The sequence below is a fragment of the Haemaphysalis longicornis genome, unplaced genomic scaffold (assembly GCF_048455015.1).
Source record: "Haemaphysalis longicornis isolate Haplotype H1 unplaced genomic scaffold, Haemaphysalis longicornis Haplotype H1 scaffold_7, whole genome shotgun sequence".
NCBI classification, from domain to species: domain Eukaryota; kingdom Metazoa; phylum Arthropoda; class Arachnida; order Ixodida; family Ixodidae; genus Haemaphysalis; species Haemaphysalis longicornis.
Window position 1 is genome coordinate 165,893,829 of NW_027526422.1, and position 27,343 is coordinate 165,921,171.

The 27,343-nt window shown below is 46.3% G+C and overlaps 1 protein-coding gene across 1 annotated transcript in view; it reads left to right on the forward strand.

Annotated features, from left to right (window-relative positions):
• Nucleotides 1-27,343, forward strand: part of LOC144147190 (monocarboxylate transporter 9-like) — a 41,900-nt gene that overhangs the window by 10,501 nt on the left and 4,056 nt on the right. Inside the window, exons 2-3 of the mRNA XM_077679262.1 lie at nucleotides 8,470-8,613; nucleotides 12,961-13,848. Of these exons, the coding sequence (XP_077535388.1) occupies nucleotides 8,470-8,613; nucleotides 12,961-13,848 (1,032 nt within the window). The remainder of the gene's footprint in view (nucleotides 1-8,469; nucleotides 8,614-12,960; nucleotides 13,849-27,343) is intronic.

The window sequence follows — 27,343 nt, forward strand, 5'->3', positions numbered from 1 at the left end:
ATTTTGGTGTCTAAGACAAAAGGAAGGGGTTAAAGGAAATGAGAAAATATAAAATAACTGCTCTGAGGGAGTGGGGAGTTAAAAAGAAGGTGGTGGAGGCCGAACGTCTCAAGGAGGTTTAGGGAGCAGATTAGCTTAAAAAGCAGTGATGCAAGAAGATTGCAGTAGTGTTAAAAATAACCAGCAGACAAGGAGTGTAGGTATGCAAGTTCCCGACCCGTACTTATGTAAAAACGGAATGTGGCACACCCACGCCAGCCTAAACTTGGTTCTTGATTTCGCGCGATTTTAGGTACTATATTGTATCCCGCCCCCGACGCAAATCGATCAGGAACCATAGAGCGCTTTGGGCCTGAATAATCTACAATGCCTTAAATAAGACGTTTTGACAATTTCAGTAAAACATTGTACGCCCTTCCAACACTCGAAAGTGTACCTCCAGGGAAGCTGTTGCATCAACAAAAGCAACATCTGATAACTCTATGTTATGTCTTATTGCTTCACCTCTGTGATGGTGACATTTCCTTTGTGACCAACCAGTGGTCGGCGGACTCCCTGATGAGTCCACTCACTCAGACACATTTGGACTCAAACTCCCGCGTAAGAGTTTGAGTGAGCACGAGACTAGTGTGGCATAATGAGTTTGAGCCTGACTGAGCCCGAGTAACTTGGAGTACTTGTGAACCCGAGTGAGTTTCAGTCCGACTGATCCCGAGTGAGTCTGAGCCCAAGTGATCCGGAATGATTTTGAGCACGACTGATTCCTGGTGAGTTTGAGCCCAAGTGATCCCACTAAATTTGAGTACGCCTAATCCCGACTGACTAAGCCCGACTATCCTGAGCAGCAGCAATGTTTCTCAATTTTATTACACTGCCGCACTTGTGTATGGTGTCTAGGAAGGCACGCCTTCGTGTACAGCCATAACGGCATGTAGTAACCTCATTGGCTCTGTTGAAATGATGAATTTACTTGTATATGAGATCTTACGTCCACAACTGTGGACGTAAGATTTCATGTTTTACTAGTGAGCCGTAGTGAGTTTGAGCCCAAGTGATCTCGAGTGAGTTCTGAGCTCGACTGAGCTTGATTTACGACTGAGCCCTAGTGAGTTTGAGCCCAAGTACTCCCGAGTGAGTTTTGAGCACGACTGAGCTTGAGTGCGCCTCAGCCCGAGTGAGTTAAAGCTGAGGTGATCCCACTGAATTTGAGTACGCCTAAGCCCAACTGAGTTTGAGTCCAAGTGATGCCGAGTTAGATTCAACCCGACTGAGTCTGAGTCCAAGTAAGACCTCTTGAGACCATTTGAGACTGTGCTGTGCTGCGTCCGTGAAAGACTGAGAGAGCTGGGCCGGCGTTCGTGTATGGGTCTCAGGAAATTTGCTCGGGCGTGAATATGGACCACACTGCGGACATAAGATTTTATCGACAAGTAAATCCATCATTTACACTGAGCCAATCAGGTAATTAAATGCCGTTGTGACTGCAAGCGAAGTCATTACATGCTACACACCATGCACAAGTGCGGCAGCGTAATGGAATCTTGTAACACTGTAGTCTCTCAGTATGGTCGTTACACAACAGTTTATACAACAGGTTGTGTTCCGTGGATGCGATTTTTTTCAAGCCGTCTTTTCAAATCCTATTATTATACGATTCTGGTAGGACTACAGCCGCAAATATTATGAACGAACGTTCATTTGTCGTTAGTTACCAGCGTTGCGTAACTTGCGTCTTCGTTGGGCAAGTTTTTGCCTCAACTAGAAGGCAGCTATGGAAGTTGGCTGTGCTGCAGTCAACGAAAGAATGTGTTGAATAGGTGCAGGTGTTCGAAGCGTAAGCCTGCGTTCCAAGGTCGATGACGGCGCCATATTCGGTCAAAAAGTCTATCCCAAGGAACACGTCCCTGGAGAAGTTATCCAGTACGAGGAACGTCACTGGGCGCACTTCACCACTGATTTCGACGCGGGAGGTTCAACGACCTATTGGCACCACAGTCTGGCCTCCGGCGGTGTGCATGTCGGGACCGTCCCACTGCGTTGTTACTTTTCTCAGGCTACGAGATAACTTCACACTCAAAACGGAATAGTCTGCCCCTGTGTCCACGAGCGCTGTCACGTCACGGCCATCGATAATGATAGTAAGGTTATTTTACATGGCATGCGCATTATCAGCATTATGGTCCGGGCCTCGTGGCGTTTGTAGAGGCTGTTCACCATTTGTGACATCACCAACACTTCCTCCAGGGGTTGCCGGGGCTAGTTTTCCCGGTGGGGCAGAGAAGACTGACTCTCACGGTGAGATCGTCGAAGAGGTGCGGCGGTGCGATGAGGGGACGGCAAGCGAGGTCCTCGAACAGTAGGCGGTAACGCCGAATATGGATGTCGAAAGTAGTCCTCGCGCGGCGGGGACGAGCGTCGGAAGTAGTCCCTGCGCGGTGGAGACGAGCGTCGAAGGTAGTCCTCGATTTCTCGAGGCTGCTGGCCATACTTCGGGCGTGGGTCGTTGGACGGAACCCTCGAAGCCCAAATTTAAACGTGATCGGCTTCACCACAGTGGAAGCAGAGTGGCTGGTTGTCAGCCGTCCTCCACAAATCCGTCTTTCGGAGTCCACGCTGCTGCTGCTTAGGCTGCTGGTAGCATTATGGGCAAATCTCTCTCGTCGCAGCGTGCTCATGTCCACCCTAACAGTAAGCAACTGTGGTTGGCTGGTAACGGCAGCATAGGTTGCGGCCGGGCGCTGGCGGGTTACAATGACTGGGCCACCAGGAACAAGAGCTCGTTGCACCTCCTCCTGGACATTCTTAACCAGAGAAATAGAAGCTGGCGACTTCGAAGACGGCAGCAGCTTTTGGAGCTCTTCTCGAACAACGTCCCGGATGAGCTCCCGGATGTATTCCTCGGATGCATAGTTTGAGAAGTGGCCCGATCCAAAAGCTGAAATCATCGGGGCAGCTGTCATTCGGTGGTAGTGATTGTTCCTGGCTGTCAAAGCTCTGTCAATGTTCGTCGCCTCCGTCACAAACCCATCGACTGTTGTTGGTGGATTGCGAACATGACCACCAAAGATGTTACTTCTCACGCCCCGCATCAATGAGCGTAACTTCTTTTAGCTTGTGGGTCGGCGCGGTTACTCAGCCGAAGGGCGTCTTCGACAAAGCTGATCAGACTTTCGTTAGGGCCCTGAATTCCACGCTGAAGGACGTCTTCAGCCCTTTGCAGTCGGTATTGGTTGCTGTAAGCTCGCCTCAATCTCTCCTTGCAAACCTCCCACGAAGTCAGCGATGCTTCATTGTTTTCATACCATATCCGGGCCGTAGTTTCCAATGCGAAATAGAAGCTTTGCCGGCAATGATCTGAGTTCCATCCGTTGTGACGAGCCACACGTTCATACTGATCTATCCAGTCATTGACGTCCTCAACGGCATCTCCGTGGAATGGGGCAGGTTTTCTCGGGATAATTAGCCAGCGCACAACGAGGAAGAAAGCTGCATCGGTCTGCTGTGCATGTAAAGTCATCCTGGAAAATACACTGGTGCTCGAGCCGTCTGGTAGCTGTCCCAACTACGGAGTACGGCTTTGTAGCCGGCTGCTCGTGTGAGCCTCGTTCTCCAAAAAGGAATGCCGGCCTGGGCTGAGAATTTGACTCGCCTCGGGGGTCGCCGAGAGCCGCTGGACATCGGGTGATCGTACCCAGCTCTTCCGCCAGAATTTCACTGATAGGACGATGGATCTTGGTGGTTTAAGGTTGAATAAATTGGCTTTATTGCCCCGAACTCGTTGGGTCCTAAAACAGCGGACACGAGCTTGTCGAGAGCGAACAACGTCGTCTTCCTCTGGCCGTCAGTCGATGATGATTCTGATGGTGTACTGATGATGATGACGAGGCTGAGCTCAAGAACAGATGATAGTGGGGGTTGACCGTTCGCCGTGTCTATGAATACTAATGATTGCGGCAGTATTAAATCATTTCTAGTAAAATATATATGATTGATTGATCAATCGATTTATTTGTTTATTTATTTATTTATTTATTTATTTATTTATTTATTTATTTATTTATTTATTTATTGATTGATTGATTGATTGATTGATTGATTGATTGATTGATTGATTGATTGATTGATTGATTGATTGATTGATGTGAAGCGCCCACGCAATGCAGGCGACGAGGCACGCCGTAGTGGAGGACTCCGGAATAATTTTGACCACCTGGTCATCCTCAACGTGCACCGAAATTTCGAACGCATAGGCGTTTTCGCTTTTCGCCTCTATCGGAAAAGCGACCAGCTCGGACGGGAATCGAACCCGCGTCCTTGGGCTCAGCAGCACAATGCCGATGATGAACGGCATTTCATCTATACCCCCGTTTAAATGTCAGGGCTCGCGACTATGGGCTGGTAAGATCATAAATGTACCCTTATCTTGCCTTGTTCTCCTGGTGGCACCTCTGAGAACGAAGGAGAAGGTGATGGTTTGCCAGATTGGGCTAACGGGAAACGATGTGTTACGGGTCAAAAAGGAAGAGATTAGCGCCGGGGGAAAAGGCGAAGGCGGGGACTCATTGCCCCTTTCTCCGTCTAAAATGAGGTGTCAATTCAAAGTTCCCCGCCACATCCGTTTAGCCCAATGACGGCATCATGAGTGAGTAGTAGTTAGTAATAGATTGGGTGAGAAGTCACAATATTGCTGGCGGGGTGTGTGAGATAAAGAGTTCAAGCTACGATGAGCTGAATCACAAGGGATAAATAAAAAGAAATGCTTCCTTTTTATAGTCATCAGATTGTAACGGTGAGCCACGGATTTGGTTAAAATTCAAAATGTTGCCGCTAGGGCGTGTGGCGCATCAAATAAATGTCTCGATGAATGGAGTCACTTGGGAAAATAAAAACATACTTCCTGATTGTCATTGTGACATAATTCTGGTTGGTCATGAATTGTAATAAAATTCAAAATTATACATTTCGCCCGTGTGGGGTGTCAAATTAAAGGTCTCAGTGAGGCGAGTTCCACAGAGCAAATACAAATATGCCACCTTGCCATATTCATCATACAGCCATGGGGAGTGAGAAAACAGGTTAAAATCCAATGTTTGCACTAGGGCGTGCGCGATATCAAATTAAAGGTCCCGATGGGAGGGAATCACGCGGGCTAATACAAGAATGCTTCTTGGTTATAGTCATGAGGTAGTCATGGCGAGTCGTAGATAAGGATAAAAATAAATAGGTTACAAGCAGGGCGTGTGAGGTACCAAATAACGGTCTCGATAAGAAGAATCACGTGGTATACAAATTAAGAAAGGCCTCCTGGATAAATTCATTACGTAGCCATGGTGAGTCATACGTTGGGTTAAAACTAAGATGCTGCGAGGGGCTTTGGGGTATCAAATTTAAGGTCTCGATAAGATGAGTCATGTTGGACCGACACAAAAATGCTTCCTAATCATTATCATAAGATAGTCCTGCGGAGTCATAAATTGGGGTAAAATTCCAATTTGAACCACTAGATTGTGTGCGGTATCAATTTTAAGTCTAGATGCCGTAATTAAGCCGGGACAAATGCATAAAAGCGTCCTGATTATTAACATGACGGTCATGCCGGGGTATAGATAGATTAAATTAAATTCAGAATGATGCCGCTCGTGCGTGTGGAGTATCAAACTAAATGTTTCGATTAGGAAATCGCGTAGGGCAAATACAAAAATTCTTCGTGGTTAAAGTGGTGAGGCAGTCATGGTGAGTCATAGATTAGGTTAAAATTCACCATGTTGCCGCTAAGGCATGTGTGGTATCAAATTTAAGGTATCGATGAGGGTTATCACGTGACATAAAGTATTTCCTGGTTATGATAATGAGACAGTCATGGTTTGTCATAGATAGGGAAAAAATTGCAAATGATGCTGCTAGGGCCTGTGGGCATTCGAATGAAAGGCCTTGATGAGGGAAACTACGCGTGATAAGTTAAAAATACTTCCTGCCTATTCTTAAAGGGACACTGAAGTGATATGTAAACATTGCGGGATTACTAGCGCAAATTGTAGTCCAGAGTCCCCAGGCCATGTTTCGACCACTCTAGGCGCGTTTACGCGATTTTATTTAGTATAAAAACTAATTCGAAAACGCTGTCCTCCTCTCTTTACGCTCGCCCATTTTCTGTGGCGTTTTCGTGTGACGTCAGGAGGGGATGAGCTGGCAATTGGCTGCGCCACGGCTGCGCTACTGCACGGCTCCCCGGCCGACAGAGTCAGTCGGCCCAGCGTTTCGTCCGCCGGCCGCCGGCGGGTCGTCGCAATCAAGGAGGTTAAAAAAAATTGCTTGGTCGCAATTCGTTCGCTTAGTTGAAACGAAGCCAGGACACGCTTGTGAATGGAAGAATGTGTCTTTCTTTACTTGGTTTGTTTGTACACTGTATCTAGCTCCAAGTCAAGGTCGCTTCAAACAAGCGCTGCACATGCGACGCTTCGCTGACTGGTACGCCAGTAGGAACATATAAGGCCTCTTGAAGGCGGGAGAAGAGTCAGGGAAGTCAATATAGGTACTAAGCAAATAAAATCAACTGATATTTTTACCGTACAGCGTAAAACTAGGGCACGGGAAGCACTTTTTTGCGCTGGGCGAACAAGCACAGCGGTCAGCAGCACGACTACGCATCTGCGAACGCTTTTCCGTCTACGAAATGCAATTGCTAGACGTGAGCTACTGTGGAAACTCGGGCGACGCTTACTGCACGATCGCAGTACAACAAATAGTCACCTAAGCGGCTTGAAATGCCAAAACTAAATAAAAGTGTAAACCGGTTGTACAATATATACCCCATATTAGCAAGGCATTCCCGTCCCGCTCCGTGGCCTAGCAGTCTGGGGCGCTAGGAATTCTCCCCCAATGTTTTGCGAGTCACGAGTTCGAAACCCCGCGGGTACGTGCTTTTTTTTTTGTAAGTTAACGTTTTTATTTTCCGCCGATGTTTTCTATATTGAGTTCACCTTTTTTGGGGCCGCAACGTTCATGGCTACACGAACTAGTTCACAAAACGCGCGCAGGCTGGCACTGGCGCGCTAGCGAGTTCTCGTTGGCGTGCTGTTGCCATAAGCACCGACTGCTTGCAGGCAGTGGGCATAGGCCAGAATGAACAGACCCTTGGCCTGGTGCGAACACGCTTTTTACGATACAGGCATGAGGGAGGCAAGCTCCAAATATGGGGGAAAAGCGCATGACATTTGGGCGTCTGCGGGTACGCGGAGGGCGTTCATGCACTGCGTAGGTCTCGGCTAGTGAATGCTACGACTACAAGCCGTCCTGGGAGGCTTAGCTTGTGCATTTTAAAGCCGACAACATGGCAGAAGCGCGGTACGATGATTACTGAGATATTGAGAATGCCCATCCAACAAAGCCATTGGTTATGTTTTACAGAAGCGAAAGCGAAACCGAAACTTGTGTGATTGCTAACCTTGGGCATCGTCCAATCACGGCGCCCCTCCTCTCAACGTCACAGCCTTAGTTGGTGCGGCCGCCGCAAACCGCGCATGGTAGTTTTTCTTCTTTCGCGCTTTGTAAAATAATTACCGATTTGTCAACCGGATAAACGATGAAAAGTGTGCTAATTTGAGCCAGTCTACGCAGTGCAAGCAAAAACGGGAGCTTGACAAATTCACTTCAGTGTCCCTTTAAGAGATAGTCAAGGTGAGTCATAGATTGTGTTACGGAAAGATGAACTTTCAGTAAAATACGCGGCCGACATGATGAATCACGACGCAGCTGCAAGCCTTTGAAATTTTTACCACAATACCTGTAGTTGCGCGACAATTTCAACCCTGCCTGGCGATAGGTTGATCGTAGGGAGCTGCACGGAACAGTATATGGCGTCGAGATGTTACTTGTATTCGGTGGGGCACCATTTTATTAAACAGCTCTCGCGGGTGTCAAATTCTCTGCTTCATCGGGTGCCAGCGCAGCCAACTGCCGCCATCTCGTGGAACCCGACGTAACGCAGACTCTGTGCCACATACTCGACGGCATACACGCAGGAATGTCCGCATGCATGCCACGCCAGTGAATGCATCCTATACCCGTGTGACCTCATCCCCCTGCGGGGACTCACCTTCGAATAAGTGAATGATCAGTTGAAAAAAAATTAGTTCATTCAATAGACAGGCCCACCGAAATACCGCCGACAGAGGAAGGGGCAGGTCGTAGTGCTTTCGCATAAAAATCTTAGTCCTTTCCTTTTGTGGCATAATCCAGATGCAGGACTGTGAACACGGTCGATTTCTTACTCTATTGCATAACCAGGGCCCTTGTACAAGAAGGCAGTCAATACGTTTTTGCAAAAACAAATTTAACTGCCGGAAAGTTAAACACAAGCTCAATTTTCCATGCGTGCGCAAAACAAGCTGCAACCAACTTCAAGACATTCTGTGTAGTTTCAGACGCAGCAGACACAAGGAACGTCATTTATGCGCGTTTTTTTTGCAGGCTTCGCAATCACTCTGCTTCAGTCCAAGGTATCAGTATTCTCGCTCATGATGCTCTCAGTCGCGGCAGTTTGCGCCGGAGCTGTCGGGAGTGCCTTCTGCCCGGACATGGTGTGGATGAGCGTCGCAATCGGAGGCGTCTATGGTGAGAACTACTTAATCAACCACCGACAGCATTGTGTTATGAGGCTTACTCTTTTGTCTTTACGAAACATACAGCGGAGTAAATACCAACTTTTATAAACGAAGCACCCGAACCAGCAAGCTAACAATGACCATAGCCTGAAACCACGTTTTGTAAAAATTCTTGTCACAGGCCCTCATTGTCCATCCGTTACTGACAGACAAAACCCGCAGAATTGGCCTGCACTTTGAAGAAAGAGAAGCTAATTTTATACTGCTGGAGCCATATACGCTGCATGAGCGAACCGTTTGTCAAATGGCTTGGCTGCGTCTAGCAGGGAGTGTCGTGCGAAAGCTGATTTTTTTTCTACAATAAAAGCCATTTTCTTGGTTACAAGTTTGAGGTTTCCAGCCCGATGTTTGTTGACCGATTGCTAGCGAAATAATTTGTAGTTATGACATCGCAAGGTCTGGGCATGGGCTATATGCGCTTATATGTGGATTCATCTAATAACAACTTTCTTTTTGGGGTCATTTCTTATTATGTCCCGTAGGTGTCAATGCAGAGGAACAGAACCCGAGGCCATGGCTCTTCTAAGGAGGCTGTTGATTACCCCTTCTTTTTCTATCTAATGATAATTATTGTTGTCGTGCCCACCGTCTTGGTTCTTTTCTGCAACGTCGTCGCGCTAGCGACATTCATGGTTGCATACCAAAAACGCGATTAATACGAGCCACACAGATGAAATACTAGTTATCAGCTTGATTTAAATCCATCTAGACTTTCAGTCACCGCTCCTTTGCGGCCTAATTTCCCACGGTGCTTTCAAGTTCAATGCTGCTTCGTAAGGATGGTCTTCTTTAGGATTGGCGATGAAGGTACAACACTCTGTGGCGTTGTATGGAAGGAATAGCGGACTGTCGCGTGTGTAGCTAGTTTATTTGCTGTCTTGATCGGAGTTGTGCGTGCGACTTAACCTTTCTTATGTGAACTCGCCTTGTAAAAGCTCAGCGCCTCGTTCCCTTTCGCCAGACAGAATAGCTTCGTAGTTCATGGGAATTCCCAGTATTTCTGATACCAGTGGTGATTCTGGCAGTCCCACTCTTTTTACTTAGGTTTTACCCGCCGCAGTGGCTCAGTACACTAAGGCATTGCGCTGCTGAGCACGAGGTTGCAGTTTCAATTCCCGGCCGAGGCGGCCGCTTTTCTGATGGAGGCGAAAAGCAAAAACGTCCATGTGTACGAGATTTCGGTGCAGGGTAAATATCCCCAGGTGGTCAAAATTAATCCGGAACCCTCTACTACGGCGCGCCTCATCGCCTGCGTTGCGTCGGCGTGTTAAACCCTACAATCAATCAATCAATCAATCAATACTGGGCTTGTGCCGAAGTCTGTGTCTCTTGCGCAGGATCAAGACGGTTTTCATGGTGTCACTGTTCACTGTAAATGATATATGATCAGACACATTGCAACAACTGGCTTCCGATGGTCAGGTACATGCGCAAGACGTTGTGTTGAGGAATTTTCACGTCATCCCTTGTGCGGCTGCGCGCAATATATCCGTGGCCACGGCGTGGCGCTTGTGGCAGAGCTCAATTCTTGTGATAACCGTGATGTGTTGTTTTCTCTTCATTTGTCTTTGCTTTGCGTGATGAGTCAGCGCACTCTGATACCTTATTATGGGCAGCTGGAAAGGTAAACATCTGTTTCCATGATGCTTAGAAGCGTGCGACTTTCGCAGCGGTTTCAGAAAGTATCTATGTAAGATTGTTCTGTGGACTTGCTGCGTGGTAATGCCTGAACGAATCATGCTGATCTCCGATATCGTGTCACTGAGCAGTGACTTCGCCCGAAAAATCACGCCCGAAAAAAGTCGGAACAATCCTTTTCAATATCTTTAAATCGAGGAGATCTCGCATCTCTTCGTCAAGCCTATTATTGTCCTTCAGTACTTCGGCAAGAAGTTCAAGCCGAATTTCAAGGGTGGTTATTCTTGGAGTAGGTGATTTTACAATGCATTCTGTGGGCTTGGTGAGTTTAGATATCTCTGCCCGGAGAGTGTCCATCAGCCTGTTTAATTGGCCCATGATCTCGCTGTTCTCGCTAGGCGCAATTTCGACAGGGTGGGGTGACGGTCAGCATTGGCGTCGAGGCAAGGCCTCCGTAATCATGAGATCAAGTAGTTTCACAGGCCTTGCGTGCCTCTAAGTGGCGCTGTGCCATGATCAGGAGTCCACTGAGCCGTTGTTCCGGGGTTTCCGCACCAGAATGTTGACGAACATGACCCAAAGACATGGCTCTGCTAAGAACGCGCTTCAATACTGCTACTTTTCCTATCTATGATGGAGATTGTTGCCGTGGCACACTATCTTCGTCTTTTTATGTGTCAGTCTAGTCACTGATGCTGGTCCACGAAATTCGGATATTTCGCACAACATTCCCGTGTTAGCTTATGTATCTATTTCACACGCGTGCAATCGGCTCGTCATCCCGCCCAAAGCTAGGCGATACCGTCTCTGTCCACACCTGCTCCGCAGATATCCAGCGCAATGCTTTCCTCAAAAAGAACAGCTAGCAATCGCGGTTTATATAGATTTTTCGGCCACATAATTATGCGACGGAGTCATAGTTTGGCAGAATTGTAGAGGACATCCCGCAATTTTGGTTATATTACAAACAGTACACCAATTTTGTTTCGTACCTACAAGTGTATTTGCTAAACTGAAGTAAACTTGTCCAAATAATACCCCTTAGAAACAAAAGCATTGTCTGACTACATTTGCCAGTTCCCTTTACAAGAACTGAATTTCACGTAAGTCACTGATTATTTTCTTTGGCAAATTGTTTTATTTCAAATAAACCCCCTTGCTACGCTCCTTTCGAGTTAGGGATTAGTTTTCAGAAGCTTTAATTTTCGCAGCAGTAAAGAGTAGCGGCCTCCAGCGCACTAGTAACCTCATCGGCGCAACGATGTATTTGGTGCTTCTAGCAATGGGTCTGAAGCTTTGGGATTAGCGCCAGGTAAACTTTGCAGGCATACAGTTGAAGCAAATTACAGTTCGGGTATGTTTGTAGGCAGGCTTTGCAATGTGTAAGCATCAAAAATTTCCGAAAAAACGCGGCCTTTTCTGGACACGTTAGCAGAAAGTTTTTCTTGATATAAAAAGGCCTTGAAAGTGTCCGGGGGTTGGGTTATTGTCAAGAGAAATGTTGATAAAGCTTATTTGGGATTGTGTAGTTCGAGAAATCAGTGTCCGTTATTTTTCGGTGTCTTAGATTTGTAAATCTTTCGCAATGTCCGAGTCTGGCTTTTCCGAATGAACCTCTACTCAAACTCAATATGTTTTAAGTAACCGCTGTCGGTTCAATTTAGGCATACTTCTTAAGAAAATATGTAGGGCTGTTGTTCGCTTTGTTATGGAAAAGCAGTGTACCCTTGGCGGGGTCTTGAAAGGCTCTTGCTAGCTGTCTTACGTGCTACACAATTGATATCTTAAAAACGATTAAGGGATTAAAACCATTTCCCCGCGCTTACTGAGACAGCAAAGTATAATTGTACTCACGTGTTTGTAATATGTGATCAGCAGAAAAGGAACATTGGAAATGAGGTAAGAAACAGCGGCTAGCCATGGAAAACTTGCAGCTAGTTCGTGCGCAATGACAGCGTCGTATTGAGCCCGAACGTTGTACCACTCTAGACAGTTTCTGTTTGTGTAGTTTGGGAGCCATGATTTCTCTAATCCTGCAAAGACGGAGGGTGGAGGAGTGGACCCTTCTTTTCAAGCACGCCTCACCCCCTTTAGGAAACCCCTCAGGATATTCGATAGTGTAAAAGTGCTTCTGCTTTTGGCAAAAGCGACATTTCTTCCTTATGGAAGGGCCTAACAACAAATGACCAAAGAGCCTCCTTTTTAGAACCATCCATTTATGCTTGGTAAAACTCACAACGCTCCCTGTAGAAGATACCACGCAGAGTTGAAACAGATCAGAGGGTTCAAGTTGGAGTATAAAAAATTATTAATGTTAACTGCCCCACTAGCGCCCTTTTAATACTCTTGCACACACAAGGACACATCTTAAAAGAAGTGTCTGCACTTGAAGACAACACAACGAATTTTTCTGATTCCCTGGATTAGTACCATTTCTTGTAAAATGATATTTTGTTTATAACACGTGCGGCACTTATTTTTAAACTCAAGTTCATCCGCTGAATGTACTATTTGCGTAAAATAACATTAAATACCCGAAATGTGCGAAAACATCAACTCTTGTGCTATGTATCGTCGTTATCAAGTAAACTGAATATAACTCTCAGATATTTAACAAGCCGAAATTGAACTTTTTCTACGTTTATCCCCTTTCTACCAGGTGCGGGGTACGGGGCCACTATAGGGAGCTTTGGCTTGTACACCATGCTGTACTTCGACAAGTACCGGGCCACAGTGGTGGGTCTAAAGTATGCGGCCTTGGCGCTGTGCGGACTCGCCACGCCGGCCTTTATGCCTCTCCTCGTCAATCGTTATGGTCTGCAGGGGGCGCTGCTTTTAAGCGGAGCTATAGCAATGCAATCCCTACCACTCGCAATGCTGATGAAGCAGCCTCGTCCATTCAAGTTTTCCTGGCCCCGCATTGGCACAGTCCAGCCATCCAGCAACAGAACAGAGAAGATGCACGTGCATCGTGTCAACGCTGTTAAGAAAATGCATCCCCCACAGCAGCCATTACCTGACGTTGTTTCACCGGCACCCCAGGCACAACCAGCCGTTCCTACAGTTGTTATCTCTGCGAAAAACGTTGCAGATATGCTGATTATGCCGAACTTTTATGTCCTCCTAACTGTGTACTTTTTCAATGACTGGATTGGCACAGTCCATGCTACTACTGCCGTCGACTATGGGCGGGACAAAGGAGCCTCCCTGGAGAGCGCCAACTACCTCCAGACGTGGAGTTCTATTGGTGAACTTCTGGGCCGAACTGTGCTCCCGTTCTTTTCAGACAAGGTTCCCGTCGGCCATTCTCTGTTTGGGGCAGCCGCGCTGATTGGATCGTCCTTAGCGCTGGTCGGAATGTCGTTCAATCAATCTCTCCCATGGTTTGCTACCCTGAATGGATCACTAGGATTTTTCCAGGGCTACGTAACATGCGTTCGAGGCGTTCTCGTCACGGATTTCTTGGGCCTGGAGCGGCAACCAGTGTTCAGCGGTTTTGTGGGCCTATCCCTGTTGCCCATATCGCTGGCAAACCCGACTATTATAGGTGAGCAACATTTTCTATGCCTAAGTCTGTAGCGTCTCTAAACTCGCAATCTAATTCCTTGTATTCCTTGTCAGCTTATTCACTACGCGATCAATGGCATCCGTCTAATTTTAACTTGAAGAGAAGACGTTGAATGTAGGAGGAAGCTAACACGTTCTTTGCGAATTTCGGAACGCAATTTCTATCACCAGTTTTTGACACCCGCTAAATCAACAGGTTAACGCGTACGGTTTGTGTTGGCAAATGACTCAGGCAAAATTTTTACCATCAAAGAGCTATTTATGCAGCTCTGTTAGGGTAGGGTCCGCCCTTTCTGTTTTTCCAGCGTTGATATAGTTCGTCGATGACAGAATCTCCCATAATTGTAAATGGAGGCGCAACGATCACGGCAATGTCGTATTCGCTTATCTTCATTCTTTCTTCAGAATGTGTTCTATTGTGTTTTATCAATATACATAGGCACACTTTAACACAATAAGCGCGCGCTGTGCTCAATTTGTCAACTCTTTGTCTTCGACTTTCCCTGGTATACCTCCAGTGTAAGCTGATGAAGCAGCCGGAACATTTATTAAATGGGGTTTGGTGATGCCCGCTGCCGTCATAATAGCTCCACAGCCTTCCATTGTCACCTTCGATACGCAACACAATTCTACGTCGTAGCAGGCTGTGCAGCCAATTGTAATTTTTTCCGCCTTTTTCCCCACGAGGTAACAACAGTTGAAGTCAATAACAAACCCCCTCAGCACAGATTTCCCAACTTAAAGTAAATCACATCGAAATATATACTTTCCCTGAAAAGGACATTTCGCGCATCTAGAAACACATTTAATAGCTTTAATGAAGAGAAGAACGCTAGTGAACATACAGTACTATACAAAAAAACCACTACATTTCTATTATCCAGCAAAAAGAAGGAAAATGTTAAGCGCAATAGATAAAATTTGAGCCGCGCAAGTTTACAGCTATATTGGTAAATGAAATGCCTCACGCGTGAAAAACGTAAATGTTCAGAAAAGCAATCCGGATTGTCTTCATATCTAAAGTGCGCGACGAAGAAAAATAAATGTAGGTGAAAAACGAATTATTGACTGAAAGTACGCAGGCAGCACGTAAGCACACATCGGTGGTTATACGCCAATGCAGCTTTAACCCACCGGGAAAAAAAATCTCGCACACAAACGTCAAACAAGCAGAGAAACAAGCACAGGGATATTCATGAAATACGGAGACCTCACGCAAAGAGCCGAGTTTCGAGGACTACACCAATTCTTAACATCCATGCATCAGGCAGCTTGAAGCACCTCGTGTGAGCAACGACCATTAAAATGTCCGTAACTGCAAGCATTGCTATAATAGGAAACGTTCAGACACATCACACTGCGGCAGCCCCGCACAGTCCGCACACCAGACTGCGCATGGTGTACAGGAGCAGCGGATAAGTCATGATTGCCAAATACCCACTGGACGAGAACAAGAATAATCGCCACAAAGACGTGACACAGGCACAAAGACATATACAAGAGTTTCAGAAGCATGGAGACACTATGCAAAAAGCAGGCATATGCGCCCAGCTAAATGCTTGAGGTATGCAGTGCACCCGGCAGCATGGAGACACAGATATGCGTGAGGGTTCAGCGTTGCCCAACATTGAACATATCATTGAATGAGCAGGTCACATACCCACAGGACAGTACACAATGAGCATTAGCCTGAATTCGAAACGATCAGACACCGCAATCTGCGACACCCCTTCAGACTGCGCACAACGCAATGCTCACGTTGCTCTAATAACTTTAGAGAATGTACAAGCACATGGGGTGCACACGGCACGCTGCGCCACACCTGCTGCAGTGGGCGTTATATCTGTAACGCATTATCACACTTCAGAAATTGCTTGCGAGATACAGCGCCGAGTTTACCAAAAATGTTTACTTTAGTGTCGTCAGGGACCCTTTTTTGGGTGTCCTGGTTTTAATGTATGTCAAGTCGTCCTGTAGGGTTCTCCTGTGTGATTCGTCTTCTCATACTGAGTAGAAAACGGAGGAATTATACACTTACCATTCGCCTGCAGCACAGGGAGCGTATTTCTAATGCTCGAAATTACTCATGAATTTGACAGCTCAAACTATCTATTAAAAGCTGCATTATGAGCCGGTACATTGATTTCATGAAGGAAACAATGCTTCAATAAACGCGTATCAAGCGAAGGTCACTATCCGCACGTATCAAAACAGCCCCATTCGGTAAGCAGCCTTACAGTGAGAGCAGGCGCGACGTAAGCTGCGTCTTTTTTAAACCTGGGTTCTTGCAATTCTAGAGCCGGCCGTAAAATCTAACGTTGTATTCCTTGAATTTTTATGTGGCCGTTATTATTTCGCTTTATTTTCAGCGCACTCTCAAGAAAAACTGTTTCCTAAACGTATAGGTATCATTCCACGCCAAACGACCCAGAGAGGTCGCTCCAGCCTATCTGATTTCCCTATAAATATTCACGGTTGATCACTTCCACACGTAATTCGGTCTCCTAACCGATCTTTGTGGACAAACATTTTTCATGTCTCATCAAAAAATTTGAAAATAATAGCGCTGACAAAAACCTTGCGAAACAAAGATTGAGAAAATATATATTATGCGGAGAACAATAAAATAATTCTGGGTGATAGAAAGATCACCTTACATTCTAGCTACAATGCATTGACAGTTACTTGTGCGTTTGGAAATGAGTTTTGTGGGCAATCAAAGTGTCATTTTGGAGCAACTTTTGACATTTTTGAAGCCGTTAACGCTCGTCTAGAGACAATGCAGCTGCATTCTTTGTTTCCATTGTTGACGGTAAGTTTGGAAAAAGACGTGGGATCCGGTAAGCCTGTAGGTTCCGCGCAGTAAAGGCATTAACGTGGACAATTTTTGCAAAATTGCTCGTTCACACTCTTATCGCGCTGTGTGGCTGTCCATTTAAAAGTACAGTTAAACTTCGATGTAACGAACATCTTTCATTTCATTTCATTTTCATTTATTTCCACCTTAAAGGCCCGAAGGCATTACATAAGGGTATCAATTTCTGGTATAAATTTCTCAAGGTATCAATTTCTGCTGAACCATGAACACAAACAGCAGGAAAAAAAGAAAAACAAAGTGGCACAAAAAGTGTTGCAATTGACAAAAAGGCAGAATACATGGCTCCAAAAAGTAATCCACAAGGGCATATGTTACTCCATTTACTCAGATTGTGACATGTGACTGTTAAGTTTATTTCGGAATGTTTGGCGGTTGCCGCACATGACAATGTTATCAGGGTGGTTGTTCCATAGGGTAATTCCATTTGGGAAAAAGGAGTTGTTCATGGCTGAGGTGCGGCCGCTGATTGGTTATAGGGTGGCTGTGGTTAATGCGGGATGAAGTTCTGTGTGATGGTTGTAAGAGGGCGTGCCGGAACTCCCGGATTTAACGGAACCCGGAACTCCCGGATAAGGAACTCCCGGATTTAACGAAGTTTTCTGATTCCCCACTTACACCCGTATGGAAGACCACGTGTTTGCGCCCCCTAAGTAACGAAACGTTGCGCAGGTTAACCTTGATGTAACGAAGTAGGCGAGCTGATCAATCATTGTTTTTTGCCCTTTTACTCAACAATCGACAGGGAAAAGGAACTATTTCACATTCTTGAATAAAACCAGCGCTAATTTAGACGAAGACGAAGAAAGTCTTCGTCTTCGTTTAAAATGAACTTTCTTCGTCTTCGTCTAAAATGAACTACTTTAGGTAATACGAGCACTATCTTAAGGAACCAGCAGCAGTGAAAACGTATGAAATCATCTAAACATGGATTGTGTCGTGATGATGATGATGATGATAATCCGAGAGGCTAGCGCCATCCCATGGGCAACGTAGTATTCATTTCTGGTTTGGAATCTGTAGCGTGACGCCGCACCAGGTAGCAATAGTAACTTCCCTTCACGTTTTGTTTTCGCCCGGGACTAATATAGAAACGCTGGCCCGCACCGCAACCTACCGCGCGTTTGCGCGTGTGAGGGCGGTTTCGGTTCAGATTAACGTTTTTAAGTGCTAGGCCGTCCTGTCTGTGGTATGGATTCATCACTGATGAGTACTGCTCCTACAAAACGAGAAGATGTGTCTTTTCAAAACAAGCCCACAATTTTAAACGCCGTCTCCACCGGCCAGAAAGAAGAATGTCGCCGCCTGGTACAGTATCCCAGTTAGCACCCTCTCTAAACAATTCTGAATGTGGTAAAGAGCATCAAGTTCTCAAAAAGGCACCCTTTAAGCGTAACTTTAGTTCTTGCAATGCGTTAAGGCGCCGAGAAGTGTCAAAAGGCAAAGTGATACTCAAGTTACGCTTGTTAACACGGGGTTAAGTGACCTTGCTTCTTGGGAGCCCCGCGAGGTTTCTAAGCTCGTGCAAAAGAGGAAGCGACACTCACCAAGTTTTTCGCTGTGAAATAAATTCCTGAAGGGTGAGTTCACCTTCACTGATGTCTAGTATTTTGCCTTTGTTTCTGCTTTATTCCCGCCAGCTTAACTCGTAACCTGTATGTAACGAAAACCTGAATGTAACAAAAAATGGCGAACTTTTGTCAACTTCGTTGCATCCAGGTTTAACTGTACAAGCTAAGGATCTGCTGAAAGGGTGTACTAAGGGCACTTATTTTACAAGGAATAATTGAACTATTTTTGTTTTAAGAAAGAAATGTATTTTTATATAGAGCGCCCACTGCGGCCTCAGATGGCGCGCCCAAGTTCGCTTCCCTGCAACTACGGTTCCTGCGTGGCAGCGGAGAATTGCGGCGGCAGCGCAGGCCGCGCTCGTTTTCAGTTTTCACGCGGCTACCTGCTTTAAAAGAGTGCGGCTAGCTGCTACTTGGTTTCAGAAGGGCGTCATCGGAAGATATCTTCTTGGTGCTCCTAAAAGAATTCGGCAACGCCGGGTTCATGTAGGTGATAGAGATGTAGAAGGAGTCGGTTGTCGATCCAGCCGTAGTGCATTTAGGAGGCTGATCTTTTCATCGTAGTCACCGACGTGGGTTCTTTTCCACTTAGAATGTCTGGGTGCAGCCGTAAAACGTGAGCCCATCATTGACAGATGTCAGCGATAATGGTACTAATTCGTCTAAGGTGTGCGTATCTTTCAAGCTGTCGACGCAAACCAGCTTGAGAGTTGCTCTTTTTTGCACAACCATTTCTTCCGGCACCCAGAGCAGAGATATACCATGAACGTTCTTTTTACGCCCATTCAAAAAGATCATGGGATGTAAGGTCTTGTCCCCGGTGAGGTCTCTGAAAACTGGCCCTGGCTGCCAATCGCCTAGCAGTGCCGCCAATCTCCTCGCAGGCGCTCTTACAATGGGAAGTTGCAAAATTGTTCCACTCAGCCGATAAATAAAAGTAAACTTTATGGCAGCACGAATTTAAAAAAAACTTTTTGGTTCTTGTACTGGCCGCGTCGAAGAAATGGTGAATTTTTCCAACATCAGAGAATTCGTGTCTAGGAACGTTTAGCGCATCACCTTGAACTGTAGCCACAGCCGTTGTTGTGTTGTCACGGCCGTCCGAAATGACCCCAAGCGATTTTACACAAAGGTTCCAGTCTCTTCGGAACTATGGTATGCCAAGAAGGAGTGTATCGCCGCTTCGTATTTACCCAGTGCTACGACATTGGAGCATCTTGCTCAAGAAAGCTGTAATTTTTTGCGTAGTCTAAAAGAAGAATCGTCTGCTCTATTTTTAGGCTGCTTTATAGCTCTTGCAGGTATTTTGCGTGCTGTTTACTTACGAAGTGGTGCGGCTTGAGATCTTCTCCAGCGTGTCAAAACTTTTCCAAAAATTCTGGAGGACTTAAAACTATTTTCTCTAGACTGCAGTGAACACCTCCGATCCAATTTTCAACATTGAGGCCATAAAATGCTCAGAATGTTTCCAAAATTCTCAGAAGGGATCCTTTTCCGGGACACGCCAAACAGCGGCTGGACATTCAGTCTTCATTTTTGATTTTGCATACAATATAGCTGGCATCCGTTGTTCTGTGGTTGGCTTAAAGCTGCGCCATCAAACATGAGTTTAACGTTTTGGTGCGCCATGCACACGCAAACTGTGATGGTACAACGGTTGCCAGCCAAAATGCAGTGTGGCGGGTGCAGAGCTGCGAACGAGGAGAATGCGCGCTTTAATGGGCACGTTTTCTTCCGTTCCTCCTGCAGGTCTATCAGCTCCCGCAGACCGCGTATTATGTCTTTTCTTTGGGGCAGGCAGTGCGAGACGCGATCGACCCCGTAAACTCTTATTGAAGATTTCGCTTCCTCGCTGATGGAACGTCATGCTTTTCTTGGAGGTTCCCCGAGAACCCTTCTCCTTGCTTCTAATCCGCATAGCTTCGCGCGCCTGTAGCTCCGAGGCTCGAAGTAAGCCACAATATTTAACGTGTCCATGAAAAAGAGCTAGTGCTAAAATATTTTGTCGGTCGTCTTTCCTTACCGGCATACGTTTTTGTATTCTTCCGTTAGTATACTGGCTTTTTGGTGCTGTTTCTGGAAGCGTTTTACCTTCTTCCTGACGTAGAATACCCGAGACTTTTCTCAGAGTTGTCATTTTATGGGGGCTAATATCTATTGCGGCCAACGTCTCGTTTACGGCTTCACCTGCAACTTCGGGATCACTCAAATCATAATTAGGTCCCCTTTCTGGAGAGCGCATACAAAGCTCACAGCTTTCGGGGCAGTATAGCACACGCGCTTGCACTTCTGGCGCACGCCTCTCCAGGCATGAGCTCCAGTGTAGGTTCTGTGTCAGCCGAAGTCGTGGTGATGATGCATGTACCCCGCGTATTTCTCAGATGCACCATGAAAGGTTTGAGCACCACTTCGACGCAGTACGCGTCGTGCACTTTTGGACGAACAGAGTGCAGTGATAGGAGTACACGATTGTTATGTCTCGGGTATATTTGCACCTCATTGTCAGAAGGCGACGATCGGTTTTGTTTAGATCTTTGACGTCGAATATCTGCTGAACTTTTGTCTGTTATTTCTTGTGGCAATCCTGAAGATCGAGAGAACATGGGGGCAGTTGACCATCTTAAATCCAAGATTGCGACGTAAGCAGTGAGCGCCAAATTTGGATTTTCATTTCCTCTAAGTGCTACATACTCGATCTCCCTGTATAGTAATAAACAAATTTTTTAAATGTTACCCAAGCACCGAAAATACATTATTCTAGAGGTTGTTTATGCTGTATTGCGGAAAATATTTCAACAGAAAGATACGAATTCAACAGATTCTAAAATATAACAATTGAACTTTTATGTTGTGTCATTTTGTCAATTTTATGCATCTTAAAGTGAAATTCTAGCTAGCCCACTTTTGTCGTTGTTTTTCTGGGCATTTAAGGTTCGGAAATAATAATGCCAAGTCTGTATACAGCGACACATGTGGCAGCACAAACAACACGCATCCGCTGCGTAACATGTGTTGGCGGATCACACTAGCCAGCTTATGTGGTGAATGGAGCTATAAGCTGTAGAAGCGGTACTTCCCATTTACCGCAAGAAACTCCAGGGACTAGCATCTTCCGTTTTCTGGCTCTTACCTAAAACTCATGGGAGCTTTACCTTTAGGCTGCACCTTCTCGGTGTAAATGCCAGTATACTGCAGTGAGCGCAAAAGTTGCCCATGACTATGTCAGCAATTAATTATTCAAATTGTCACACAAACTAGCGGAAGTTGGATAAGCTTGCCTTCAAGTTTGTTGAGCAAGCATAAACCACCGTTATCTAAAAACATGAAAACCCTAGTCATATTTTCGCGGTGTACCACTCAGCTTTGCTCAGATAAGTGGTCCACAAAACATGTAGCCCTTTTCGAGCAAGAGGCCTTTGTGTTGCTAACGTATGTTTATAATGAGCAGTCCTTTCTTTCAAAAGATCTGTATAGACGAGTAACCCACCAGTAATTTCGTAAGTTAGTTAAGTGTCGTTTCATTTAAAATGCATACCTAACAAAAAGGTCTAAAAACATTCCTAATTTATGCGGAATGCGTGAACTAGTTCGTTTCCTACGCAATTAAAACACCGTAAAATTTTTTATCCTTACCTTCAGAGGTAGAACCGGCTGATGCAGAAGCACTGGCATGTCAACTGCGATTATGTCTCTTTCCATTATAACCACCATACTCAGAACAACTTGGCTGGTAACATCTCTCGAGGCTAGAATCTTTTAACACGTGCCAAGCAAACGCGCACCTGTTCCGTTTCCACCCCACTGCACCATGCCCTTGCATAATTCACTGGTGGCGTCGTCTTTCAAGTACATTCTTGTTTCCGCTTCTACTGACTAACTTTGTTGTAGCGGCTACGAAACCCCAATATGAGTCACCCAGCCTTCGTTTACTGCACTATATAAGAAGGCTGGCTACCGTCGGAAAGAAAATCGCCGGTAGTGCCTTCAGTGGAGCCTCGTGCGGTCCGTAGTTTGTGCGGTGCGGGGTTTTCTAGGGCCTCGTACGAGGGCCTTCTCCTCTAGTGTGTATGTGTGCTCACCTAACGGTCATTGCGTTATTGGGGGAAGTGCGGCTCCTCGAAGGCTACAAAACGCGAACATGACGCTGTTTCGCCGCCCGCTTGGAATGTTCATTGGATTGAGATGTAATGCCTGAAGCAACCCACCCGTTGTTTTCTTATATCCTTCTAGTGTCTCCTCCCTAGGCACACCCAATAAACTCCGTCTGAAAGCAACCCCCAACGTTGAAGCATCTTCCGTGTAAGGCTCCTGCACGCCAGGCCTTGCCACCATTAACAATGTGTGCAGCTAAGTCGTAACTTGTTTCTGAAAACGGTATGCCGATTCAAGTTATCCCTACTCTCTTAGTTCATCGAATTAGGTGATAAAACTCCAAAAGATTAACACCACCCTTCGTCTGCGGCACCACGGAAGGGCTGAAAATGCATGTGGAATGACTTTTACCATGCTAGCCGCATTTTTATAAACCAACCAATCCTGCGGTACATCGGTCTGCGCTTTCGTGCGGGAACCGTCGTTGCAGTGAAGCCAACTAACGGCTCGCCGTCTGAGGCAACGGTGGGCGCTCAATACAACCATTTTCTCCTTAAAACACAAATTAGCCAAAACTTCTCCAACATTAGCTCCACTTCTACACCCTTTCAACTGAGCCTAAGCCTATAGACCGCCAAACAGCGCGATAGGTGTCAGAGTGTGCAATTTCGATAAATTTTCAGTGATAATGTGTTTATTGCTCGGAACCTACCCGCTTCCCGGCACCCACGTTGTTTTTCGCCATTACCGTCGACAATAGAAACAAAGTATGCAGCTAAATTTTCTCGAGAGGGGTGGGAACATCAGTAAAAAATGTTTATGAATTGCTCAAGATCGCCGCTTTTCTTCACGGCAGGACTCATTTTCAAACGCACTACTAACTGTCAAGAGTTGTAGAAACAAGGTGCGGTTATCTTTCTATCACCAGCAATTATTTTACTTTTCTCCGTACAATAGTTTATGTTTCCAAATTTTTGCAATGTAGTTTATCTCACCGCCGGCTTTTTCAAATTGCTGTAAGTTACGTAACAACTTTTTTTCGCCAAACGTCGGCTGGGAGAACGAATAGCATACGGAAGTGCTTAACCATAAATTTTGAAAGTGTGATGGAAGATGATCGGACGTACTCTCTGGGGCGTTTGACATGCAATGACCTATAGCAAATGTACCAAGTATGTAGCAAAGGTACGACTAATCAGTGCTATATTTGCTGCCTCTTTCTTCCACGACACCAAAAACTACCGACGCCAGATATAAGACGGGGCTCTGCCCGGTTCTGTTAGCAAAGCTCGGGCTTCGAAGATTTCTTCGCCCTAACTTTCTGCACGGTTATCAGCGTACCCATTTTTTTCTTTTTCGCAAACAATTTGTTCGTTCACACAGTACTGCTGTTTGAAGTTAACAAATAGCATTCATATCTGTAAGGAACCCGAAATGGAGCATTCCGTTCGGAGATACGTTACGCTAAAGGTACATAGCAAGAGCACTGATACTATTTTATTCTTGTTGGAGCCAGTGCACACAACACGAAGGCTGCGAAGGATGCACAACGCTTACTGCTGGTACAACGTCTAAAGTTTATTAAATGCGACGCTGAGAGGAGCATCTCTTGCCGGCGGCCCGGTCCTGCGTGCGTTCGTCGCTCACCCCCTGTCCTCTCTCCGATAGCGAACACTCTCGCCCAACATCTGAGGGCGCGTGGCGCAGCGCACTCTCACTCTGCCGGTGGGCGGCGCTGCGCGCTGTGCGCATGTGCAGTACTCTCTCTCTCCGCGGTCTCCTCTCCTTCGGGTGTGTGCCGCGCTCCGGCCGGTCTCTCAGTCGACGGTCGCCCGCGCTTGGCTTGCTCTCTCGCAGTACCCACGATTGCTTGATGCGACGGTTCCTTTAATAAACTCTCCGTCTAAACGACGACAACAACAACGTCTCTCATAATGCTCAAAATTACGCCCGCATCCCCTCGCGTGGAACCCAACCATGTGATTGAAACGCAATTCACGTTCACTACGCGTTTCACGCAATTCGACTAATCGACCCAACGGAAACACCCAACAGAACCCCCTTCAGCGTCGGATCACACCAGGGTTCCCGCGAGGGGAGGTGGGTGTAATTTTTAAGCAGGAAGGGGTATACGATCAAAATGCGCAAAGCAACATAAATGAACTTCGCATGGGCGAAACAAAATAAACTAAACCCAATTCCCCTTTCAAAACCTAAAAATAATCATTGTCGACCTAACTGTGCAACCACTGTCGAAAATAACTAGCTAACCTTGCAGGAAACTAAATACCCATTTAGGGATGCCATTTCGGTCGTTACGCAGTACGCGAACAACCTTTCCCAGAAAAACAAATATACAAAAATATAGAGAATGGTCTAACAATGCGTAACCTTTTTATGCCGCTTTTGTTGAGTGCAAGTTCTTTTGAGATATATTAGGCATGATTAGCCCAGGACGTTGTGTTTTTTTATGTTTTCTTTCGTTTGTTTGTTTTTTGCAAGGATTAAAATTTATGTTAGTTAGGTGCCAATACGTCCCCAGTTATCTGTTGTTCTATTGATACAAGGCCTAGCGTACGGATGGAGTATGGATGCAGTATGGATGCAGTATCGTGTATTTTTGTATTTTAAAAATTATTTTTGACAAATAATCTCCATTTACCCTAACAAAATGATCAAATCTGCTGCTTCCGTCAGTTATACATTTTTTTGGTAAAGCAGGGCATTAAAAGGTTTGTTATATTTTGCTATTTTTTATTTGTACCTCTACCGCTGTTTTGCAAGGTTTTTTTTTCGACCGTTGAAATTTGTAGCAGATCATTAGGTTGCAAATTACAATTCCTGAGATTAATTTTTAAAAACCGTATTTCTTCTATCTTTTTTATTCTTGCTTTTTAAAGCAAAGCTGTATACCTCTACCCCCCAAGGATTCTTTCGCGACCGTTGGTGTTAACAGAAAACTCCCGCGAACAAATAAAAGTATTTACTGCCACCGCCTGGAATCGAACCTGGAACTAAGAGAGTAACAAAGCCAGAGCCCGTTGTCTTGCCGATTTAGCTACGAGCCCACGTGGAGACAAGTAAGACAGGTGGTGGACTCACCAAGCACAACTACGGGTTTACCCCCTGCATTCTCGCTGAATGCAACGGGATAGCCTCACGCGACCTCACGCACCGCTGTGCGCTCCGTCAACGGCATGTGTAGCGGCCCTGTGCGCGTCTTGCGCGTGTGGTAGCAGTTACAAAAATTAAAGAAATCTCACATCAACGCCTGGCATCTCACTTCAAGTACGCCAACGTGCTAAAGCCTCTGGCCTCCAATGTTCACGTAAAAAATCACAGCTCCTTGTCGTCTGCCGTTTCGCCAAACGACACACCAAGGAACACATTCAAATACTCCTTGATGTCCAGGCCATCAGTCCAAGCCCCAGCATTAAGATCCTGGACCTACATTTCCAGGCCAACACCAAGAGTGACGAATCATTGCAGCGCCTCAAACATAGCATCAATCAAATCATACACATGATCAGGCGAGTTGCCACCAAGAAGCGAGGCCTCAAGGGATCCGATACCAGTCCATTAATTGAAGCTTTTGTCCTCACGAGAATCACTTACGTCAACCTCCTGTCTTCTTCTCGTCAAGGAGGACATAACGATGCTATATATAATGATTAGAAAGGTGGTTGAACAGGCCATTGGTCTTCCCTTGAGTGCGTCCACAGAGAGGCTGCTTAGCATGTGGCTCCACAACACGGTGGAAGAGCTGATAGAGGGCCATCTTTCTAACCAGAAGTGCCGAATGAGGAGAAGAACTGCGGTGGGTCGCCGCATCCTTCACCAGATTCGCTGGGAATCACAGAATGTCACTCCGCTTGATGTACTCCCGCAAACTTGGCGACAAGAACTAAGGATGCGCCCTTTGCTTAGAAATATTAGCCCCTCACACGACGAGGGTAGCCGACAAGCATGGGCTCAAGTGCTCAACACCCCCCTGTGTGGTGATTATGCTGTCACCTACCCTGACGCCTCCCAAAATCGAGGGCAGTAGTACGCCATCATCGTGGCTACCCCCAGAACCAATCTCCTTGCGTGTGCCTCACTCAAGACCCAAGACATGATGGCAGCAGAAGGGGCAGACATCGCCTTGGCTCTCACTCAACCAGGGGTTCGGAAGGTAGTAATCGATTCCCTACAAGCCTACCGAAATTACCAGTCGGGTTGGATGTCCCGACGTGCGCTGCGTGTGCTACAAACCCACTCCCCAAACGGTTCCATTCAGCTCATCCGGACACCCGCTCACGCTTCCATGGAGGGCAACGAATGCGCCCACCAACAAGCCTGCGCTTTTACCCCCCGGGCTATGGAGCTGCACAAGGACAGTCACCCGCTTGTCTCGTTGAGGGACATAACCCTGCAATATCGCCTTCAGAGACAAACTCTACCTTTGCCTTACCCTGAGCCTTCCAGAGAAAAACAAACTACCCTAAGGCACATACAATCCGGCTCCTTCCCACACCCGACGCGTGTTCACTTGATGCACTCGAATCGCTACGAAGCTGAACATAAATATTGCTCAGAAGTAGGAAAACTCCGCCACATAATCGGGGTGTGCGACTTTAGCCCTGAGCGCCCTCCTCTCTTTCCGTCAACTACCCAACAAGAGAAATGGGGGATGCTGCTGTCCAGCCCCTGTATGCCTACCCAGCTTCGGTTGGTGGACAAAGCACAGGTGGCGCGGACTGCATATGGGCTGCAGTAAAGAAAGAACGACTCCCCTGGGTCGCACTCTGGGCCGTCCAGAAATCTGTTGTTGTTGTTGTTGTTGCGGCTTTAGGTATGTTGAATAGAAGTACTTCTCCCTCCTTCTTCTCGGCCTCATACACCGTCTTGGCCGCCGATCTCGTCGCCTCCGTCAGCGGCGGCAGAGATGGAGAAGT